At 45.0% G+C, this 20311-nt stretch overlaps 1 protein-coding gene across 4 annotated transcripts in view; it reads right to left on the bottom strand.

Annotated features, from left to right (window-relative positions):
• USP45 (ubiquitin specific peptidase 45) overlaps positions 1-20311 on the bottom strand; it is a 1582349-nt gene that overhangs the window by 455337 nt on the left and 1106701 nt on the right. For all 4 annotated transcript variants that reach the window (XM_085611114.1, XM_085611117.1, XM_085611116.1 and 1 more), the window contains exon 10: positions 8804-8885. In XM_085611114.1, the coding sequence (XP_085467240.1) occupies positions 8804-8885 (82 nt within the window). The remainder of the gene's footprint in view (positions 1-8803; positions 8886-20311) is intronic.

Genomic DNA, 20311 nt, shown 5'->3' with positions numbered 1-20311 from the left:
CTCCAGAGTAGGTTATATCTGAGAGAGGTACAAACTTGTCAGGGTATCTAAAAGCAATGTAGGAGTGTGGTGTCAACTACAAATTCACTACTCCCTATCACCCACAATGCAATGGGTTAGTTGATAGGTTCAACAAAACCCTAAAGGGAATGATTAAACTCCCCCCAGAAAAGCTTAGGCGAAAATGGGACCTTTTACTTCCCTGCCTTCTGTTTGCATACAGGGAGGTCCGACAGAAGGGGGTTGGCTACAGCACTTTTGAACTTCTGTTTGGGCACCCTGTCAGAGGCCCATTATGTTTGGTGAAGGAGGGCTGGGAGTTACCTCTCAAACCTACCAAACAGGATGTGATGGACTATGTACTTGGTCTCCGCTCCCGGATGGCAGAGTACATGAAGAAGGCAACTAAAAACCTTGAGGCTAGCCAAGAATTACAAAAAGCTTGGCATGACCAAAAGGCTGTCCTGACTGTTTATCAGCCAGGCCAGAAAGTGTGGGTGTTGGAGCCTGTGGCCCCAGCAGCCCTCCAGGACAAATGGAGTGGCCCCCATACAATTGTTGAGAAAAAGGGAGAAGTCACCTACTTGGTGGATCTTGGAACTCCCAGGAGTCCCCTTAGGGTTATCCTTGTCAACAGATTAAAGCCATATGTGGACAGGGCTGAAATGGGCTTGCTCATGGCAACTAATGAGGACCAGGAGGAGGAGAGTGACCCTCTACCTGACCTGCTCTCACAGAACCCTGATGATGGGTCAGTTGATGGTGTTGCTTTGGCAAGCAGCCTCACTGAACATCAGCAAACTGAATGCAGACAATTTCTGCAACAGTTCAGACATATGTTTAGCCTGACCCCAAGTCAGACTTCCTGGTGCACCCATGAGTTGGACACTGGAGACAGTCTGCCTGTCAAGAATACAATCTACAGGCAACCTGACCATGTCAAGGACTGTATCAGGACTGAAGTCCAGAAAATGTTGGAACTAGGTGTTATTGAGCCTTCAGATAGCCCTTGGGCTAGCCCAGTAGTCCTTGTGCCTAAACCTCATACCCAGGGTGGTAAGAAAGAAATGAGATTTTGTGTTGACTACAGAGGCCTCAATGCAGTCACCAGGACCGATGCCTATCCAATACCAAGGGCAGATGAACTAATAGATACTTTGGCCTCAGCCAAGTACCTCAGTACATTTGACCTAACAGCTGGCTACTGGCAAATCAAGTTAGCTGATGATGCCAAGGCCAAAACAGCATTTTCAACCCCTGGTGGGCACTATCACTTTGTGGTAATGCCCTTTGGTTTCAAAAATGCACCTGCCATTTTTCAGAGGTTGGTGAATAAAGTTCTGACTGGTATGGAAACCTATTGCTCAGCTTATCTTGATGATATTGCTGTCTTTAGTTCCACCTGGCAGGATCACCTGGTCCACCTCAGAAATGTTTTGGAGGCCCTGCAAAAAGCAGGCCTCACTATCAAGGCCACTAAGTGCCAGATAGGGCAGAGCCAGGTTGTGTACATGGGCCACCTTGTAAGTGGAGGCCAGGTTCAACCATTGCAGAGCAAAATCCAGACCATAATGGAATGGGTAGCTCCAACAACCCAGACACAGGTTAGAGCCTTTTTAGGCCTGACTGGATACTATAGGAGGTTTGTTAAGGGATATGGATCTATAGTGACCCCCTTAAATGATCTTACCTCTAAGAAAATGCCAAAAAAGGTTCAGTGGACAGCCAGCTGTCAAAAGGCATTTGATGACCTCAAGCAGGCAATGTGCACTGCCCCCATCTTGCAGAGTCCAGACTACAAAAAGAAGTTCATTGTTCAAAGGGATGCCTCAGAGCTGGGTGTGGGAGCTGTACTGTCTCAACCTAATGATGAAGGTCAAGACCAGCCAGTAGCTTTCATAAGCAGAAGTCTGACCCCTAGAGAGAAACGTCGGTCAGCTATAGAGAGGGAGGCCTTTGCTGTGGTGTGGGCCCTGAAGAAGCTGAGGCCATACTTGTTTGGCACTCACTTCATAGTTCAGACTGACCACAAGCCCCTCCTATGGCTCAAACAGGTGAAAGGTGAAAATCCTAAACTGCTCAGGTGGTCCATTTCCCTACAGAGGATGGACTATACAGTGGAACATAGACCTGGGACCCAACATGCCAATGCAGATGGACTCTCAAGGTATTTCCACTTAGAACATGAAGACTCAACTGGGCATGGGGGGGGGGGGGGGGTAGGAGAGTAGGATCTGCACTTATGTTGCCCCCACTTTTTTTCTCATGTATACACTGGTTTCTGGCTATAGTCAGGCCGGGTCCCTGCTAATCAGGGCCCCAGTCTCTCTGTTCTCTCTAAACAACTTTGAGTGCATACTAGATGCACTAGTGATTGGATACTGTGGTACCTTATGAGCCCCTAGTATCTGGTACCCTAGGTACCAAGGGCATAGGCACTTCACAGGCCTACCAGGGGCTGAAGCATGCATTATGCCACCCCTGGGAAGCAGACTAAATCTGACACCACAGGCCTGCTACTGCAGCCTGGGTGAGGTAGTGTTAGCACTCCTCACAGAGGTATAGGTTCCTATATCTCACCATACACACACATATAAACCTATCAGTCACCCCTAAGGCAGGCCCTATCAATCCTGAGGGCAGGGTGCTTGGTTTACAATGTGAGGGGGTGCCTCTGCATGAGCAGGACCCCTCTGCAGCTGGCAGGGTCTATTCCTTGTGGCTGTTTGTGGATGCGGTTAAACCATATACTTTTAAATGCATTATAACTTCCCGGTTAATCCTAACTTTGGAATGGCTGCATCAAAACATGTCGTGTTTGGTGTCAAACATCTTGGAATCATAACCCCACACCAGTAACTGGTGTGGGAGTATGATCCCACCCTTCTAGAGGGGATGACATGCACCTACTGTGGTAACACGAAAGAAATCTGAAAGAGCCCTGGCATCACAAAATGGATGCCACCAGCACAGACACTGGGCTGCCCTCCTGCTGCTGACTGAAACTCGCAGTGGAGGAGGCCCAACAATAGGCATCCTGTCACAGGGAGGTGTTACTACCTTCCAGACAGGATTTAGTGTATTGGGGCTGGGTGGGTGCACTTCTAGAGCGCTTTTGAAGTCCTGCACAGGGGGAGCAGTAGGCTCCTCTGTGCATATGCCAGCTCAAACCGGTTCAGGGACCTGTCCCTGCCCTGGCGCGAAACTGGTCAAAGGGAAGTGGGTGTAGCCACCCCCTACCCTGACCCTCCCAGAGGAGTGGTCATAGAGCTAGTCCCTCCCCTATCTTCAGTATGAGATAGCCAACCTTGCCATTGCAAAGTAGATAACCCTGGACGACGCTCTACATAGAAGAATCCTGGCCCTTTGACGTTCCACTACCTTTGGAAGACAGAAGAATCTCCCTTGGAGTCAAGAAGTGACTCCCCTGCTTGGCAGGCACCAAAAACGTGAATCAACGGTCGCAAACTTTCCCGCTCCCGCCGGAGTCCGAAGTCCCTGCAGCCCCGGACGTGGTTTTCCTGACTTCTCGACGGCCATTGTGAGTCTCCAGCAGAGCTGAGGCGAGTGGACCCCATGAGTGACAAAGAACAGAAATACCCGGGTACCGTGCACTATTGTCGAGTGCAACCCCTTCACGACGTTCTATGAACTTGTGCATTGGACCATTTTTGGCCCAAGCCTCCAGCAGGTTTTGCAGCGAAAATCAGAGGCCTACCCCGTCCCGAGTGACCGTGGGCTCCTGTGAAGCATTTCCTCCTGAGGCGTCTTCGTGATCCCTTGCCAGTAGGCTTTTGGGTCCCCCGAAGACTTTCTTATCGACTCAAAGGGCTCCAGTGGTTGCTCCAGGCCTGCCCTCGCATACCCTTGCTGGGTGAGTCCCTCAGACCTTGCTGGTCTGCACCATCGACTTTCTTCACTCTACACGAGACTTGCTGTTGCCAAGGCTTGTTGGCTCCAATCCGGTTGCCGACACTGCCAACAGCTGCAGACCTCGTGGGACACTCCGAATCCAGCTGCTGGTCATCATCGCTCTCTCCTGGACTTCGTGAGCGAAGAGTCAAAAGACCCTTGATCACCTGAAATCACCGACATCCGTGGGCATTCATCTTCTTGGCCCTGGGTCACTGGCAAGTGACTGTGAACACCGTCCCTTCAATTTTCAGGTCTTCAGCATCTTGAATCCACCCTTGGATTCCACTGGACACTTCTTCAGTCGCCGCAAGCAGCAAGTCTTCTTTGGTTTCCATAGAAAACAGCGACGCGACCCGACACTAAAAGACACCTATGCACCCGGCTTCCCTGGGTGAGGTAACTCGTGCACTCTGGTGCCCTAGTGTGTGTTGGCCCTCAAATTACTTACCTTGTAAGTGGCTTGCTTGTAGACTTCCTCGAAGTACCCTAAAACTTTAAAAATCAAACCGCGACTTGCTCTACTGTAATCAATAGGGAACCCGCGGCTGTGTTCACACACTACATGCGTTCTCCCTTGGGTCTGGTACTTACCTGCTTTTACTGCAGTAGTGAAGACCCAGCGATTCTACAGGCCCTAGGCCTTGTCATTCTGCAAGTCGACTTTCCTAAACCTCTTTTTTAGTATATGGTCTGGTACGCCCCTAGGGCCCCAGCCATATTTGTGCTTAACTTATTGTGAAACATTGATATTTGAATGTGTTCCTGGCTTCTAATCTCAAAGAGATTAGTAGAGTGTGTCTAGAAATAAATACATATATATTTGATATATATACCTGTGTGGTGTCCTTTCATTTGGTAATTCCAGAGATTATAAGGTAAAACAAGCTGCTTTACATTCCTCTGAGACTTAGCCTGAAGGCTGCTCTCCACAGCTACCACTAGGATAGCTTTCTTTAAAAGGTTGTCTTAAACCTATCTACCATAAGAGTCGAATTGGACTGGTGCAAGGTGGCCACTATAACTAGTGACCAGCATATGCCAGGCCAACTTCTCACACCGGTTCACTAAAAATCCTGTTCTGACTGCCGGTGCCACACATGAAACGTGGGCACTTGGCAGCTATTCTAAATGTGGCATGCTTGTGTAGCACAGCCTAGGATGATTATTTGGTTGCAGGTAGTTGATGTGGATTAGTGTCTCTGTCTTCTGTAATATTTAGCTTATTGCCTTGCTGAAAAATATTTGATTTGAGGAAGTCCCTTACTTGGCAGCCAACAACCATCCTGGATCAGACAGAAAGCCCAAATTCTTTAGAAAAGGTACAAGGGTTGAGATTTTTCAACTGACAGAGATCAAATATTTCAGATAGAAAAAAAAATTTATTTAAAAGGTTAAAAATATTTTTGGGAAATCTGTTCCCTGATCGATTAGTAAACAAATGCTTCTTTCGTCCGTCTGCGAACGTAGCTGAACCTAGGTGCCTCTGAATACATAAAAATGAGAAACCTCAAAAATCAATCAATTTGGAGAAAGCTAGTGGAAACTGAGAGCTAGTGGAAAAACATAAAGCATAACTGAAGGAAACTAGTCATGTGAACCCGAGAGAAGGGTTAAATTGAGGCAAAATGGGGGACGTTTTTCAGTTAAATCAGCTACCACTTACGAAGGTTGTCCTTGTGGCCAATATCTTGAAGACAGCCAATCAGAGGGCCACCAGTTCTATCAAAATAACGGTTAGACGCTGCTGGCATCTACCAACACACAGAAATGATGACCAAGTCCATATAAGCCTAAAATAATTAAAAGGATGGCATTTAAGAGGTTATTACACTGAAGTAGACTACGTGTCTGCAGAGTGATGACATAAGCTATGACCTTTGATAAGCAAAGAAACAGTTGATGCCAGTCGATATTTTGAGGGATCTCCATGGTCAAGGGACGACTTGTTCTACAGTGATGGAGCAACAGCACTTTTAAATGACGACACATTTGGCAAATGGAAGCACAGAATGATAGGCTTCGAAGCGGCAGAAGTGAAGCCTGGTGGCCTACTGTTCTTAATTTTGGTATCGAATCATTAGGATGTGAATAGGAAAACAATATGCATATTATGGCAGCACTCCTCACCAACGTCAGTGTTTGAGCAGCTCGAAAGATAGCAGATATCAAAAAATGACAAGACAAAGACAGACGGGTGGACAAGATGGCAGATTAATGACACTGGAATTCGCCAAGATTCTCAACCATTCAACTCAAAAGATAGGCATAACAAGAAGCTAGCTTAAAATCTTTATACCTTTATCTTCCCAAAACGGAATTTAAAATGGGCTGGGCGAACAGTGGTGCTCTGACCCCTGCCCGAGGCCTTACTATGGGGGAAAGTTTTCGATGTGGCAAGGGAAGAGGTGATGGTGTCAGCAGCGAAAAATGCTGGAAACTCCAAGCCATCCTGAGGGTTGTTAGGAGAAAATCTCAGGAACGTTAAGCAGTGCAGGGATATGTGACCAGTGTTAGAAAGCAAAGGGACATCGAAAGCCGATGCCGGATGCAGGCAGTGAGTTGCTGATGTTCACAGGTCTGAAGACATGTCTGATGGCCGAGCCAAGGAAGTCAGTCAATCGCGAAATGAGAAGATGTATCCACCGAACAACCGTAGGCTCTGCAATAATCTGTTTACTTGATTTGAGGGTATAGAATAACTAATAGAACTCTAGAGTACCAGTCCTATTAGATGAAGCCAGCTATGTCCACAAGTGATTTTGTTACACAACTACATGTGTTTATTTGATCAGATCATTGTATCACTGTATTGTATCAGATCCTTGTTGTATGTTCTGTCTACCTGGAGACATGAACTTCCAAGCCTTTAAAGCATAATGCCCATTGATAGAGATAATTATAAATTAGGTTGCCCAAGAGGCTCTCTACAGAAAATGCGTTACTCTGTCACGAAGTGGGTTAGCAGACTGTCCGATTTATCAAATAATTTACAGTGTGGTGCAGATCACTAAGGAAACTATCTGGAAAAAGAACAAGCATTGGCATAGCCAATAGGTCTCGCCTTTGGGACCTTATAAGTGTTTAGCCATGCAACAGTTGACATTGTAGCACCAAGGATATTGTGCTGCATAACTAAATACGTATAAGGTTCCAAAAGCGAGACCTATTGGCCATGCCAATGCTCGTTTATTTAAGCTGTGCGTCATTATATATGTAGCTACCAGACCGTGAAAGACCAAAAACACTTACAGAACATTTTGGTTTTTTTAGCCACACCTGTGACTCTTCCCCACAGTTACTGACCCCGCCCCCTTGCATGCAGCATCACAGTTCCCATACTTTTTTAACACACTTCGACCGCTGCTTTTACTGAAAAAAATATACACAGCAGTGATTTTTTACCATTCAACACCACAACTAAACAAACCAGAGATCAAAAACATTAATTTAAAAAAAACACGGCCTGGGTGAGCTGCTCAAATTTGGCACAGGTGAACTCAAGAGATTTGGAGATGCTGTGAATATCTTGGGGTGCCTGATAATTTCACGTGAGGGCCCGAAAGAAGTGAGGTGCAAGAAGCGGGCAGCGTGTGAACTGGGCGCGAGTACCGCGGAGCACGCAATGCGGACAAAGCGCGCCACTGGCTGTGTGTCTGCTCGGCGTACAGACAGACAGCCCCAGCAATACTCAACACTAATGTGACCCCTGTAAGTGCTTGCAACAGAGATCTAGAAACTGTACCTTTCTCTGCCGAGCTCAGTGGGGCTTCCGAGATCTCGGAGATGTTGTCAGTAAAAGGTGAGTAGAGCAAACCCAGTGTTTATAACACATCGTCCATTGAGGCCCCAGCCCCCACAGCACTTAAGGCTTCCAATTCCCTACACCTGAGACCAAACCGCACCCACACGCGCTGTCTAAATTCTGTGCATCATCGGCCCCTGCTCAGCTTGGGGTTGGGGGGAGCGGGAGCCGTGTTTAGAACTAACATGGATTTAAAAAAATAGAGCACCTGCTTCGGAGTTCCTTATCCGTCCTGAAGTTTTCGAGGCAACAATAAAAATGCCAAGATAACTTGTGACTAATGTTCCTGCTGGAGACATAACGAGTTTTGTCTGGTGGCAGTTTCTTTCCACTTATGACTAAGTAGCACAGAGGGTTATGTGCCCGCTGCAAAGAACGTGTACAGCGCAAGTCACCATACTGCATTTTATGTGGCTTGGTCAGTAGGTTACTTACTGTTTTTATCACAGAGCTTGTTTTCCCGATCATAAAGTACTACCCACCAGATGCTTAGAAGTGCGCCCGACATGCAGCGCTACAAAAACATACAGAACAGGATAAGGCTGGGTGCAGGTGCGTAGTGGTGCGTGCGCACACACACACACAGCGCTTTCCTTGCGGGAGCGAGCAGGGGCACCAGATAATTACAAACATATGTCGCCAAAGCTCGCTCCCGCAAGGGAATCGCTAAACGTGCACGCGTTGCCATTGAAAGCAATGCAACGCGTGCACGTTTTACCCGACAAAGCGAATCAATTCCAAGATGTCTCTTCCTAAGCAACGCATTCGCGCTGCGTAGGCGAGACCTAAAAACTAGAAGGAGTTTACATTAATCGCTAAAGACATCTAGAGGGCACTGATACCTATTTTATGTCCTGTTTCCAAATCGAAATGCAATCTACATTCATGTGCATTCCGAAGCACTGTTTACTTGCTTGTGGCCGGTGACTAGTGATCCAACAAATGATCAATAAATAAACATATGCATTCTATCATACGTCAGCATCACTATTAAGGATGAAAGCCTGCATACATTGAAACTTGACTGACCAAGAGAGAGTCTTTGAATGCTTCAAACTAGTCGATTTTTAAAGCAAGCTAACTCACCTTTCACCTTCCTCTTGGTTTCTTCATCTGCTGTTTTGGTAGTCGGATTATTGAATGCTTTCAAGATGCCAGTTTGAATGCGCTGAAAAATAAGTATAATATGATTTCATCCACTCATAGAAAACAGGTGCACACTGTGCGAAACAACTGAGATGAAAGAAAATTACTGAGATAGAACTGTAAACTAAACATGGCGAGAGAAAGTTCCTACATTCACCTGGTGGTGATCTGCGGGGTGGCGGGACATGGGTGTCAGGCCAGCTCTTCGGGGTCTATGAAATTCAGAAGCTAGTTGGCAAACCTAGAACAAGCACTGGCTGCTGTCACTGGATCCGCAAAAACCGGATGCTACTGTGAGCTCCATGAACCCAAGGACCTCATTTTTAGTCCGTGCCCTCCATGGTGACCTAAGTCAAAGTCAAATTACCAGTGATCTAGATTTACAGGATGGCACTCAAAATTGCATCCTCCAGTCAGATATATAGTCACAGATTCAACACAAGAGTTATAGGGCCACATGCATCATTATTTCAAACAGCGATTACCAAATTACGATTCTCTACGAATCGCAATTAGTTAATCGCTATTTGAATGTATGAAACTCAAAGAGATTAATTTACTGATGCCTGGGGGGGGGGGGGTCGCATATCAACCTAGCTCATGAATATTAATGAGGTAGGTCGCTATTTGCAACACATTAGCAATCACTAAAATCACAGGATGGTGACCTGCTGGGATCAGCTGACCATGATGTCTGTGATTGCTTTTAAATAAAGCAATATTTTTTTTTTTAATGCAGCCCGTGTTACTAATAGGAAAATGGGTTGCATTTAAAAAAGAAAAATTACAAGTTTTCTTTTCATTTTTTCAGAGCAGGCAGAGGCATTCATACATACTGCTGCGATTTAGTATTTAGAAGGGATGCCCTAAACACACCCCTTCCAAATACCTAATCACAAACCCATTTTGCGATTTGGTAACAGGTTACCGAATCGAGGTTGGTACATTGGAAAAGCCTTTTTTGTGTTCGGAAACGGGCCGATTTTGCGAATAGGCTTGTTTGCGCACGCAAAAAAAAACTTGATACATGTGGCCCCATAGTTCTTTCTCAAACGCATAAAAGTAATGAAATGATCAGTGTAATATCCTGGCTTTGTTGTTATGCATTGCATCTCTTGCTTTGCCAGTGGAATGTTCATCTTATGATGTAGTACAGAATGTTGGGAGCCAGAGATGTGAGTTGAGAAGGGCTGAGCACCATACTGGCTGCTCCTGGTGCGGTCTATGATTGGTCTTGTACTGTCCTGTACTGGATTGAACTGGATTACCTGTAACTTCTACTAATAAACATCTAAAGATCCTCTACACGTCTGGACCAAGTTACTACAGAATTTTGGCGACGATCTTTTAAAGAACCAGCTACTTCCACACCTTCAAACATCAATCACCTACTACCATACACTTAACAGTATCTCAAGCTGGCACCTGTCTCAACTGGCATCCTTGACCCCACCAGTGACCTCCCATCGGACGCCCTCTACGCTACAATGCCAGCTCCTGTCTCAACTGCAGCTCAAGTTTCTGTTTGCTGTCTCTACAGCGCCTGTTTCAGTTGCAGCCCAAGCCAGTTCCTACTGTTTTGTTTCAACTGCAGTTCAAGTCACTGCAAACTGTTCCTACAGTTTAATAACAAACAAGGTAATTAGCGACTGCCGGCGTTTGTGTCTCCAGTGAGGTACCTCTGTTTCTGCGCTAACCTGTTCATTGTTCGCCAACCTGCCATTTACTTTGCTTCACTGGTATTGCGCAGAGTGTATGCCTGATAACTGCCTGCGTTGGAACAGATCTTCACTACAATGACGCTGCTCAGACAAAACCACACCGACTCCCTCATCTCATCTGTGGTAGTGGTTGGAAGAATGAGGTCAGGTCACAAGACGTGTCTGAGGCCACACAAAATCATCTGATGTACGTTCTTTCATCACCTGGAAAGGCTTTATCAAGGCAGCCTACATCCTGCTGGAGAACCTACACTACTAGAAGCATCTACAGGGCAACAAGAAGTAAAGTCCACAGCGGCTGTCTAGGTATGTGCCTTCAGTGTGGATCAATGTGTTGTTGTTTTTTTCAACGACTTGCTGTTCAAGTTACTCAACCCTTATGACCTTCTACAAACTACTGTCTCATCTGTGTGAGAATTCTGGAAGGTGTTTCCTGCTAATAGTGCCTCTGTGTCAGCGCAGGACTTGTGAAACTCTACTGATGTCAATTTCCTTTTACTTGCTGGCGTTTCTTTCGTAACGGCCGATCGCTACTTTTAAGGCAATTCTCCCTGCCTGCCACAATAGGGGGCCATCTTGGTGAGAAGTTTACTGTTTTAAATTTGTTTATATGTGAACATTACCTTTCATACAGTGAGGCCGGAAAAAACCCAGTTACGATGTGTTTTAAATTTCAAAAACGGCTCGCGCACTTTACCTTGTCCATGGTGTCGCGCGGAGCCGTTCCAGAGCCTTTCATGACGTCTTGATCTTTGCTGGTCATCAATGCTGCCTATGGATGTTTTGCAGCAGGAGCGCGCCGTGAGCCACTCGGCGTGCGTCTCCTGTGCGTGCCGCCATCTTGTGGCTGGAGCCTCCAGCCACTCTATGCATGATGTTATGGACTGCAGTGTGCATTACCTCCTGTAAGTTGCCAACCACGTTTTGTTCGCATGAATAAAGTTATTCTCACGATGACGTCCGCTCCCGCCTCGCAGATTAAAGACTGTTACGCGTTCGAGGTTTATTAAGTTTTGGCATGATGCATTGGACAGCAATGTACTTGCCAACCACGCTATTCTAGCTCAAGAGGATGGTTTTTACTGTAACGCTTTACAAGTAAGTGCAACGGTGTGCATTTTCAATGCTGCGGTGAGTTTGAGTTTTCTCTGGTTCAGACCCTGGACATTGAACTCTGCTGGTAGATCCTGTGGTCAAGACCTGCTTTTCAGTCTTCGCTGGGCTTCTTCTCTGCAGCATTCTACCATCATTACTCAAGCTCTGTGTGCCACTACTTTCCTTGCCTGTCCCTCATCATCGTGGTGACAGGCACACCAGTGACATTTGTTGTTGTATTAAGCTTACAGTGCCTATTTATAGGTTTACAATCCATACTTAATGGTTGTCTCTTGTTACACTCATCAAAAAAAAAAAAGTTTTTGTGTATTTTTAAGACTTGTCATGTTATGTGCACATTGCTATGCTGATTTCTATTGTTGGGTGTACTCACCTTCACGAATGCTGTACTTTAATGTCTCTTGCATGTTTTATTTACAGGTGTCTGATCCCTGCCTTTGGGATGGCAGTGGGTCTCAGTCCCGTGTCCCTTCTTTACGTTAATGTAGTTTGGCTTATGGGGTCTTTACCCTTTGTTATTTTGGGTATGGGTGTTAGTCCCATTTCTTAGTCATTGGTCTCTGTACCTTGTGTGCGTGTGCCACATTGTACTGCATTTGTGTTATTTACTGATACTGTACATGACCTTGGGTGTTAGTCTCATGTGACACTAGCTGTTACGCTCCATGTTGTTGGTCTTATCTCTTTTTACGTCATCCTTTACACTACTTGGGTTTGATGCACATCCTTTCTTTTGGATGTGTGATATGGGTGTCAATCCCCCTTGCACGTTTTAATGTCATCTTGTGTCCAGTGTGTAAGCCACCCTGCGCATCATCTTGTTTTGTTTAGTGTGTAAGCCGCCCTGCACATCACCTTGTTGTGTTTAGTGTGTAAGCCGCCCTGCGCATCAGCCTTTTGTTTTTAGTGTGTAAGCCGCCTCACCCTGTGTTTTTACATCATTATGTTGTGTGTAAGCCGCCCTGCGCCTCACCCTGTGTTTTTGGGGACCCTCTCCCACATACATATTCGGTACCTCTAGTGAGGCTGTTTGGGTTTCATTCCTCATTGTTTCTGCCTTTCTTACATTTATGGGGTTTTAGTCGCATTGTACACAATTTCACATGGAACCCTTACATGAGGCGCCTTGCGCCGCACGAGTTTTGTTGCAGGGTTTTGACCTTGCTTGCCTTCTCACATGGGAGAGCATTCACGTTTTTACTTGGCAGAGTTGTCCCTTGTAGTTTGTGGGACAGGACATTGGGTACAAGTCCCTTTGTTCTCATGACGTTATATTCTTAGCTCAGTGTGATTTTTTTATTTTTTATTATACATCACAGGTTGTCCCTTTTGGTCCCTTTTGGTTGGAGGGGGCAGGACGCTGGGTATTAGTCCCTCTTGTCCACAGTCACATTTATGTTGTCCCTTGTTCAGGGTGGGGGCAGGATGTTGGGTCACATCCCTTCTGTCCACATTTATATACACGTTGTCACCTGTTTAGGGTGGAGGCAGGAATTTGGGTCTTAGTCCCTCTTTCCACACCTTTACATGTACCTTTTCCCTTCCTCTTTAATCTCACTACCCCTCTCGAGATGTCGTTCTCCGTCATCCCTGGGTTACTCACTTCTTACTTATCCTTTGCTTGGTTGTACTATTTATCCATCCTGTACTTTTATGCCTAGTTAAGATGTCTGCACATCTTTTAACTTTGTACCTTTAGCTTATAGTTTTAGGCGTCCAGCTGTCCTGCATTGCTCATCAGGGATCCTCTATGACGCTTTCTCCTTGCAGAATTTCTGCCTGTGGTGGATGTTTCGAGCATGGTGACGCCGGAAGCCACCCGGCGAGGCGTCACCGGTTTTACTTGTGACCACAACATCCACATTTTGGTTGATACAGCGACACGTTTTGATAATTTTCATCTTACACCGGATTTTGAGTTATTGTTGACGCTACTACCTCGAACTTTTGCCACTCAAGTGAAGTTATGTATTAATTTTTCAGTTATAAACAAACACAACATACGCCATAAGTCACATTGCCCGCCATGTTATTCTCCTGCTAATTGCTTTGGTGTATCTGTGCTATTGGCAAATCGGTGCTTTGTGCATTGGGAACACTGTGAAAAATGGTTAGTTTAGTGTGTGTTTGAAACAATAGCTGGTGAATTGCACTTGTTTTACCTGTCTGAACCAGAACTAAGTTTTTAACTCTGGTTTTTTTCAGTGTATTTTAGAGTTTTGTGTAATGATTTACCTAATTTCCAACCCCTGGATGTGCACGGCCATCAGCCATGCGCAGCTGAGGTTATGCACTAAGCTCTATGCCTGACCTGCCACATGGCCCACCACTGCTTTGCACAACCGGATGGGGTCTACACAGCAGGGTTAGAGCATTGAGCCTCCTGCCATCCAAGCAAAGCCAGATACTCACTATTTTGTTTGGCTCTGTTTCGGCTTTTATGTCAGGCACAAATGGCCATCAAACCCAGCAGCTAAAATGGCTAATCATAAATCATCTCTGACTCGCGCACCTTTTCCAGTGTTTTTTTCTCTGAAGTGCTTTGTATTTTCCATGTGGCTGGGTATCGCTGAAGGCTACCCTAGGGTCAGTTAAGTGTGGCGTTAGCCCCCAATTGCTGTTGATTTTTTTTTCCAAGCGCAATACTTACGATAGTGAAAAAGAAATTCACCTCTCATCCTGACAATCACATTTTATGAGAAAAAATCAAAATGTGACTGACAGTATTCACGATTCATGACTTGTAAGTTAAAACGGCAGAACATATACAAGTGTTGAACCTTTCAATGCCACTCGGGATCAATTTTAAACATATATCCTTAAAACTACTAAATGCATATACATCAAACCAAAAATAATCATACTTTCTGAGTAAAGTTCTACGTTCACGCCAAGTCCGGTGTAAATCTACCGAGGCTGTAGATCTGGGCAAATGTTCCTATAGGAGTTAAAATGGTAATCACTTGTTTTTCACACCCTTTAGATTTTTCCAATGGATGAATCCCCAGGAAACGTGGCATGCTGAAACTTAGTTGACTAAGTAAATAAACTGCCACGTTTCCTGCGAATCCATCCAAGGGGTCAAAAGTTATAGGCAAATCAAAAAATGCCATTTCAATGGAAGCACCTTTCAGAACCATAACTACGCAGCGAAGGCTTTCGTGCTGCAGAGCTGCATGTCAGTACCAGTTCATAGAGGTTATTGAGCATTCACGTTTAGTCTTTATTATTCCTTCAGCGGTGAAAGAAAGTTTTGGAGGACTCTGAACATGCAGATTTGGGTCTCAGCAGAGCACACAAACAGCAAAAACAGACCAAGAAGAAGCAATTATACTTTCCCCTGGGAGAACAAGGTCTGTATCCTGTGCGGTTGGGCTGAAAATAGATGGGAAGCAGCAGCGGTGTCTCTTCATGAGGGCGGGGGAGCATGCACAAAGTGTTAAAAATAAAATTGTAATGAAATTATTTCATTGCCTTTTTAATTTTAACCAAGCTCCCTGCCTCAGACGGAAGAGTGTGTGTCCTCTGCGGCCGATTGGCAGCAGGAGGACTGGAGTAGTCATGGCCACACACTTGAAAGTGCGCATGTCACTTTGGCCGGCGGTATTGCACTGGCCAAAGTGACATGCACACTTTGAAGGTCTCCACCAAGCAAAGGCCTCTAGGGCTAGAAGGAGCGCTAGGCTAACCCGCTCCATCCAATCCTGGCACTGCTCTCATGCTGGTTGACAGCATGAAAGCAGTCTAGATTCTTCGTTCCACAGTCTTCGGAAGGACAGTGAGGAGGACACGGACCCCGCGAGTTAGTACAATTTAATTTAATTTATATAAAATGTGTAATGCAAATAATTTAGTTTGTGTTTTCTTTATTTTGGAGGGAGGGGTTGTTTTAATTTGGGCTTTTGAGGGAGAGTTTTTTGGGGTATGGGCTTTTGTAGGAAGGAAAAATGTGTTTTTGTTTTTTTGGAGGTGTGGGGCACTTCGCTCGCCCCACCACTTTGAAAGGTCACCAGCAACTCCTGCAGACACACCGTGAGTCTCTTGTAATGGAAACATAAGGAGAGGCAAGAAAATGAATCACTTCCACAATATGCTTTTTGGTTTGGGCGGAGAGGTAGCACTCCTCTAGGGCAGGCTCACTGCCCTCGGGCAGCAATTCTTTACAGCAGCATTTCACAGCACCTGCTCAGACAAGTTCAAGCAGGCCCTCTGCTCAAAAGGAAAGCTGCTTCCTCTTCAGTTGCAAGCAGCAGTAGGCTTTTTCTTCGTCATTCCTGTGGTCTGGGTTTGACTTGTACAACGAAGCAGTCAAGCTTTCTACACCTGGCCAAGTCCTATAACTTGAAAGGTGAACTATCTTTTTGGCTCACACAGGCAGCTTTTATGCTGGGAACATTGGAGTTGGTAGTAGTCCAACCAGTTCCTCAGAAACTTTGAAGCACTTGAATTTGTTTGGGGAAGCAATCAAGCTGAGTTGCATTTCATTTAGAAACAATTTGGTCCTGTGTTAAAACACATCCTCCAGCCAATACTAGTGGGTGCTGCTCAACACTGGCTCTCTTTGCCAGATGTGATAAAATGTGGCGCATGGGCAGGTAGCACATCACTTTTTAAAGGTGAGAGCAATTGTCGTTCTCTTGACCATAGTCTTTGTCAAGCTGTTGCATCTTTCAAGCCACAGGAAGACTTTTCTGAAAAGGTTGAGTACAGTGAGGTGAATGACAAGCATTTGCAATGCAATAGATCTCGCAATTGCGGGATTTGGAGTTATTGGCACTGTAAATCACAATGCCTTTCATTTATGTGTTTAAAAAACCTGGAATTAAAAAAACCGCATTGTCCTTTACAATGGCAATAGGTCAAAGTTTTCAAAATGCGAGACCTATTGTAATGCAAACGCAATGCTTGTTGTTTACAAGCACCCCATGCTGTGCTTTCACGTTAATAGAGGCCACACCCCTTTCTTTAGACGAGCCGTGTCTAAAGAAAGATCCGCAGCCGCTATTAAAGTGAAAGCGCGATATGGGGCGCTTTTACCAGAAAAAGCATTTGTCTGTCAAGATGACAAACACATTTTTTTTGTAAAAGAGCCCTGTGAAAGCACGCATGGCGCGCTGAATGTTGCAGGAAAGCATGTCGTGCCTGCAGTAGGGCAAACTCATTAAAGAAAATAGTGCTTACAGACTAAATAAGACGTACCGTGTAACCACCGAAGTAAAAGGGCCAGTCCTCATGGGAGGTTACAAAGGCGCTACTTAGGAGGGACTAACAAGCCTATTAACGAATCAGAGGCCAGCATTTACGAAGGACAATGACATAAGCCAATGACAAGTATGGACGGAGAGTGGGCAGGGCTTCAAGTCCATACTGCCATACACCATGCGCCACAGAGCTTCAACCTAAAAAGTAAGCTAGTCAGGATAATTATAATTTTAGGATTGGGCACATGGTAGTAAACACTGAAAGAAAGTGAGCGGACCACTTAGTCTCTGAACATAGCAGAAGTTTCCTTTATGTAAGGTGTGAAAATAGAGTTAAGTATGGCAATATTACATGCACTATCCCTTAAACAGCAGCAACTAACAAAGCTAGGAAAAAAGATTAGGATAGGATAGAATCAAATCTCAGATTAGGAGCGTCTGGGAATGATAGAAACTTTGCCATTATTTTGTGGGGGATGGCAAGTTTGAACTGTTGCATTGGATACTTTCTAGTCGAAAGCCTTCATTCAACTGACAGGACGCAGCAATCTAGATACAAGTTTTCTAAGGCTTCAAAAAATGCTAGAGTGTGCTTGTGAGAGGGGACACTCTATCCTTCTCCTCCTGTCTTCTCTCGCTTCTCTGGATTATATAATGAGCAGGGCCACTGGAGTCCTGCGATGCTGCGGCTGCAGATTTTTTTTTTTTAATAACTATGAATTTGCTGCATTTGCCACATAATTCACCATCTGCTGCATAATCTGCAAATTGTAGCAAAAAAAGTTTTGTTTCTAGTTGAAACAGATCAAAAGTTTTTTTTAAACGTACCAACGTGTTTGCGTGCAGTGGAAGGCCCTTTGCAAAGGTTTGCTGGTCGTTCATTTGCTTATTTCTGTATGTGCTTGTTAAACTGCTTCTAATGAGGAAAAATCTTCTCCTCGTCAGTATAACCATGTGTATAAATGACAAACTAATGACTTATCAAAAAATTTGCCACATTACCCTGTATAATTTGCCTTTTCTTGCTGCAAAACGTAGTCAACCTTAATTTGGTTGTCCCGTGTTGCATTATTCCATTGGCCCCCATCACGAGTTCCCTTCAGAAATTGGCATGTAAATGTGCAGCTTTTCGTCTAGACTCTTTGAAGGATGTGTTGTAGATTTCGTTGTGCAGCAATAGTTAATGTTATCTCGCCCAGCAACTTTTAAAACAACAGCGCGAAAGAAAAACACGTTGTGAGATTTGTCCAACCCTTCCAACACAAGTGTGGCAATTCGGGGAAGGCCCATCTCTCTACCAGAGATGGGGAGGAGGGCAGTGACACGCCACCGCTAATCATGACGTATTTATTTACATTGTGCTTAATATTGGGGATAGTAATTGTTAAGTGCCCATTCGGAGTAGAGAAGAACATGGACGTGGAGGGGAGAAATAAAAGATATGGTGGAGGAGGTGATTTAAAGAAGGAGAGGGGTTTCTCAATTTGACACACTTTACTCAAAGAGAAATGAATTAAATATTAGCGTCCTCTGGACCATCACCGTCCCCCACCCTGAACAGCAAAAGGGTAATTAACACTACCTTGTCCTCCGGTAAAATGAGTTCTGGCTGAGTGAGATCCCCTCACATGAAAGAGGTCATTAGGAGAAACGGATGATTCTAGAAAGTGACCCTTAGCTCACTTAAGGGAATCAAATGCAGAGTGGAATTTCTCTTAACGAAAGGCAATATACAACTATTGTTGGGTGCACAAAATGTAGCCGTTCCCCACACTGCCCCCTTTACAAAGTTTATCAACGATCTGCACACCCCGTACCATGTGACATTATATAAGTAAACACAGAAGAAGCACCAGTGTTTACTGGTCGAGAGACTGACTGCTCAAAGCTGTGGCGGCCCCTGTGTTGACAATACGAAAGAGTGTGCCGGTCTGAAGTATAAACTTATTGCTGCAGCGTAAGTATTGATAATATTAAAGCGGGCGCTGTGCTGCAGCATAAAGTTTCATTAAGTTTATAATTCAGCACGGCTCCCGCTTTCGTATTATCAATACAGATGCCGCCCGTGATTGTAATATGAAAGGGTACGTCGGTCTGAAGTATAAACGTAATGAAACTTTAAGCTGCAGCACGGCGCCCGCTTTCCTATTATCAACACAGGCGCTGAGCTTTAGCAATGAGCTGCAGAAAGCAACCTTCATAACAAGCATTGGCCGCGCAACAAGCAAGACGTGCGGCCGCGACCGGGAGTTATGTGCGCGCACGTGCAAAAAAGAAAATGTAAAAAAAACACGCGAGTGGGGCGCGCATAACTGAAAGTGGAAGCGTAAGCCAGATGGCGCCTGTGCGCGTCACCACGCGCGTAACCGCAAGCTTTAGGCTATGGTAGGATTTCTAAAGCCCAGTTACTAAATGTCTCGCCAGATCGTCGCATGTGCTGGCTCAGGCGAGACCTAAAAATAGCCTCAATCTGCTTCATTGAAAGTTGGTTTACCTGATCTAACCATAAAACAGATTGGCTATGAAGGCATCTACAGTATAAGAGAAGAGAAAACAACAGCACAGGGACATGCAGCTGGACAAAGCAAGCAATGTCAACTACTCTTTTAATGTTATTTCACAAACCTAAGTTACATACCCACATGGGAACCTCCAGCCTGGTCCTCAGCCACTCAGGTACTTAAAAGCTCACACCACACACACCTCTCACACTCTGAGGAGGAGAGGCAACAAGTCATTTTTTGTTTGATCTGTTTGTTGAGTTTTGACATATATGATACATAAAACAACCACTTAGAAAATGTGTGGGACCAGTACACATTTACAGAAATCAAAATGTTTTCAAACGGTGTACCACAATGCAAACAGAAGGTGGCTAACCTGTCCATGTTCATGCAGCATAATGACTTATAACCAATACGACAGAGATATATCATATCGATCAATACCTACTATCATTACAATAAATGATCAAGTTACAGGTTCCTTTGTCACAAACAAATTTGTTCCACATGCCTCTTTTCCAGTAGCTTCTGTCGGCCCTGCCGTAGTATCAGGGTTGGTGATCAAACTATTTTATGTATAACAATAGAACGTTGGACAACAAACCAAAAAGAAAAACATGGGAAAGCAGGGTAGGCTAAGGTAACGGCAGGCAACCCATGCCTGTCACAATAATGCCAGTTTGACAGTTTTAGATATGTCCGTTTTAGTATCATACTGCTGCATGCTGGGCCAGTATGCATTTTCTGTGGAGTTCGTTCCACACCATCTCATTGCCAGGGCACACTACGACCCATGAGCAAACTAGATTAAGTTGTGTTGGGGATGTCTAAGGCGTCATCCAGGGCTATTGCCACTTGAAGATCAGTCAGGATTGTATTCCAGGCTGTCAAAAAGGGGTACTTGCA

The sequence above is a fragment of the Triturus cristatus genome, chromosome 6 (genome assembly GCF_964204655.1).
Source record: "Triturus cristatus chromosome 6, aTriCri1.1, whole genome shotgun sequence".
NCBI classification, from domain to species: Eukaryota; Metazoa; Chordata; class Amphibia; order Caudata; family Salamandridae; genus Triturus; species Triturus cristatus.
This window is presented reverse-complemented; position numbering and strand designations above follow the sequence as displayed.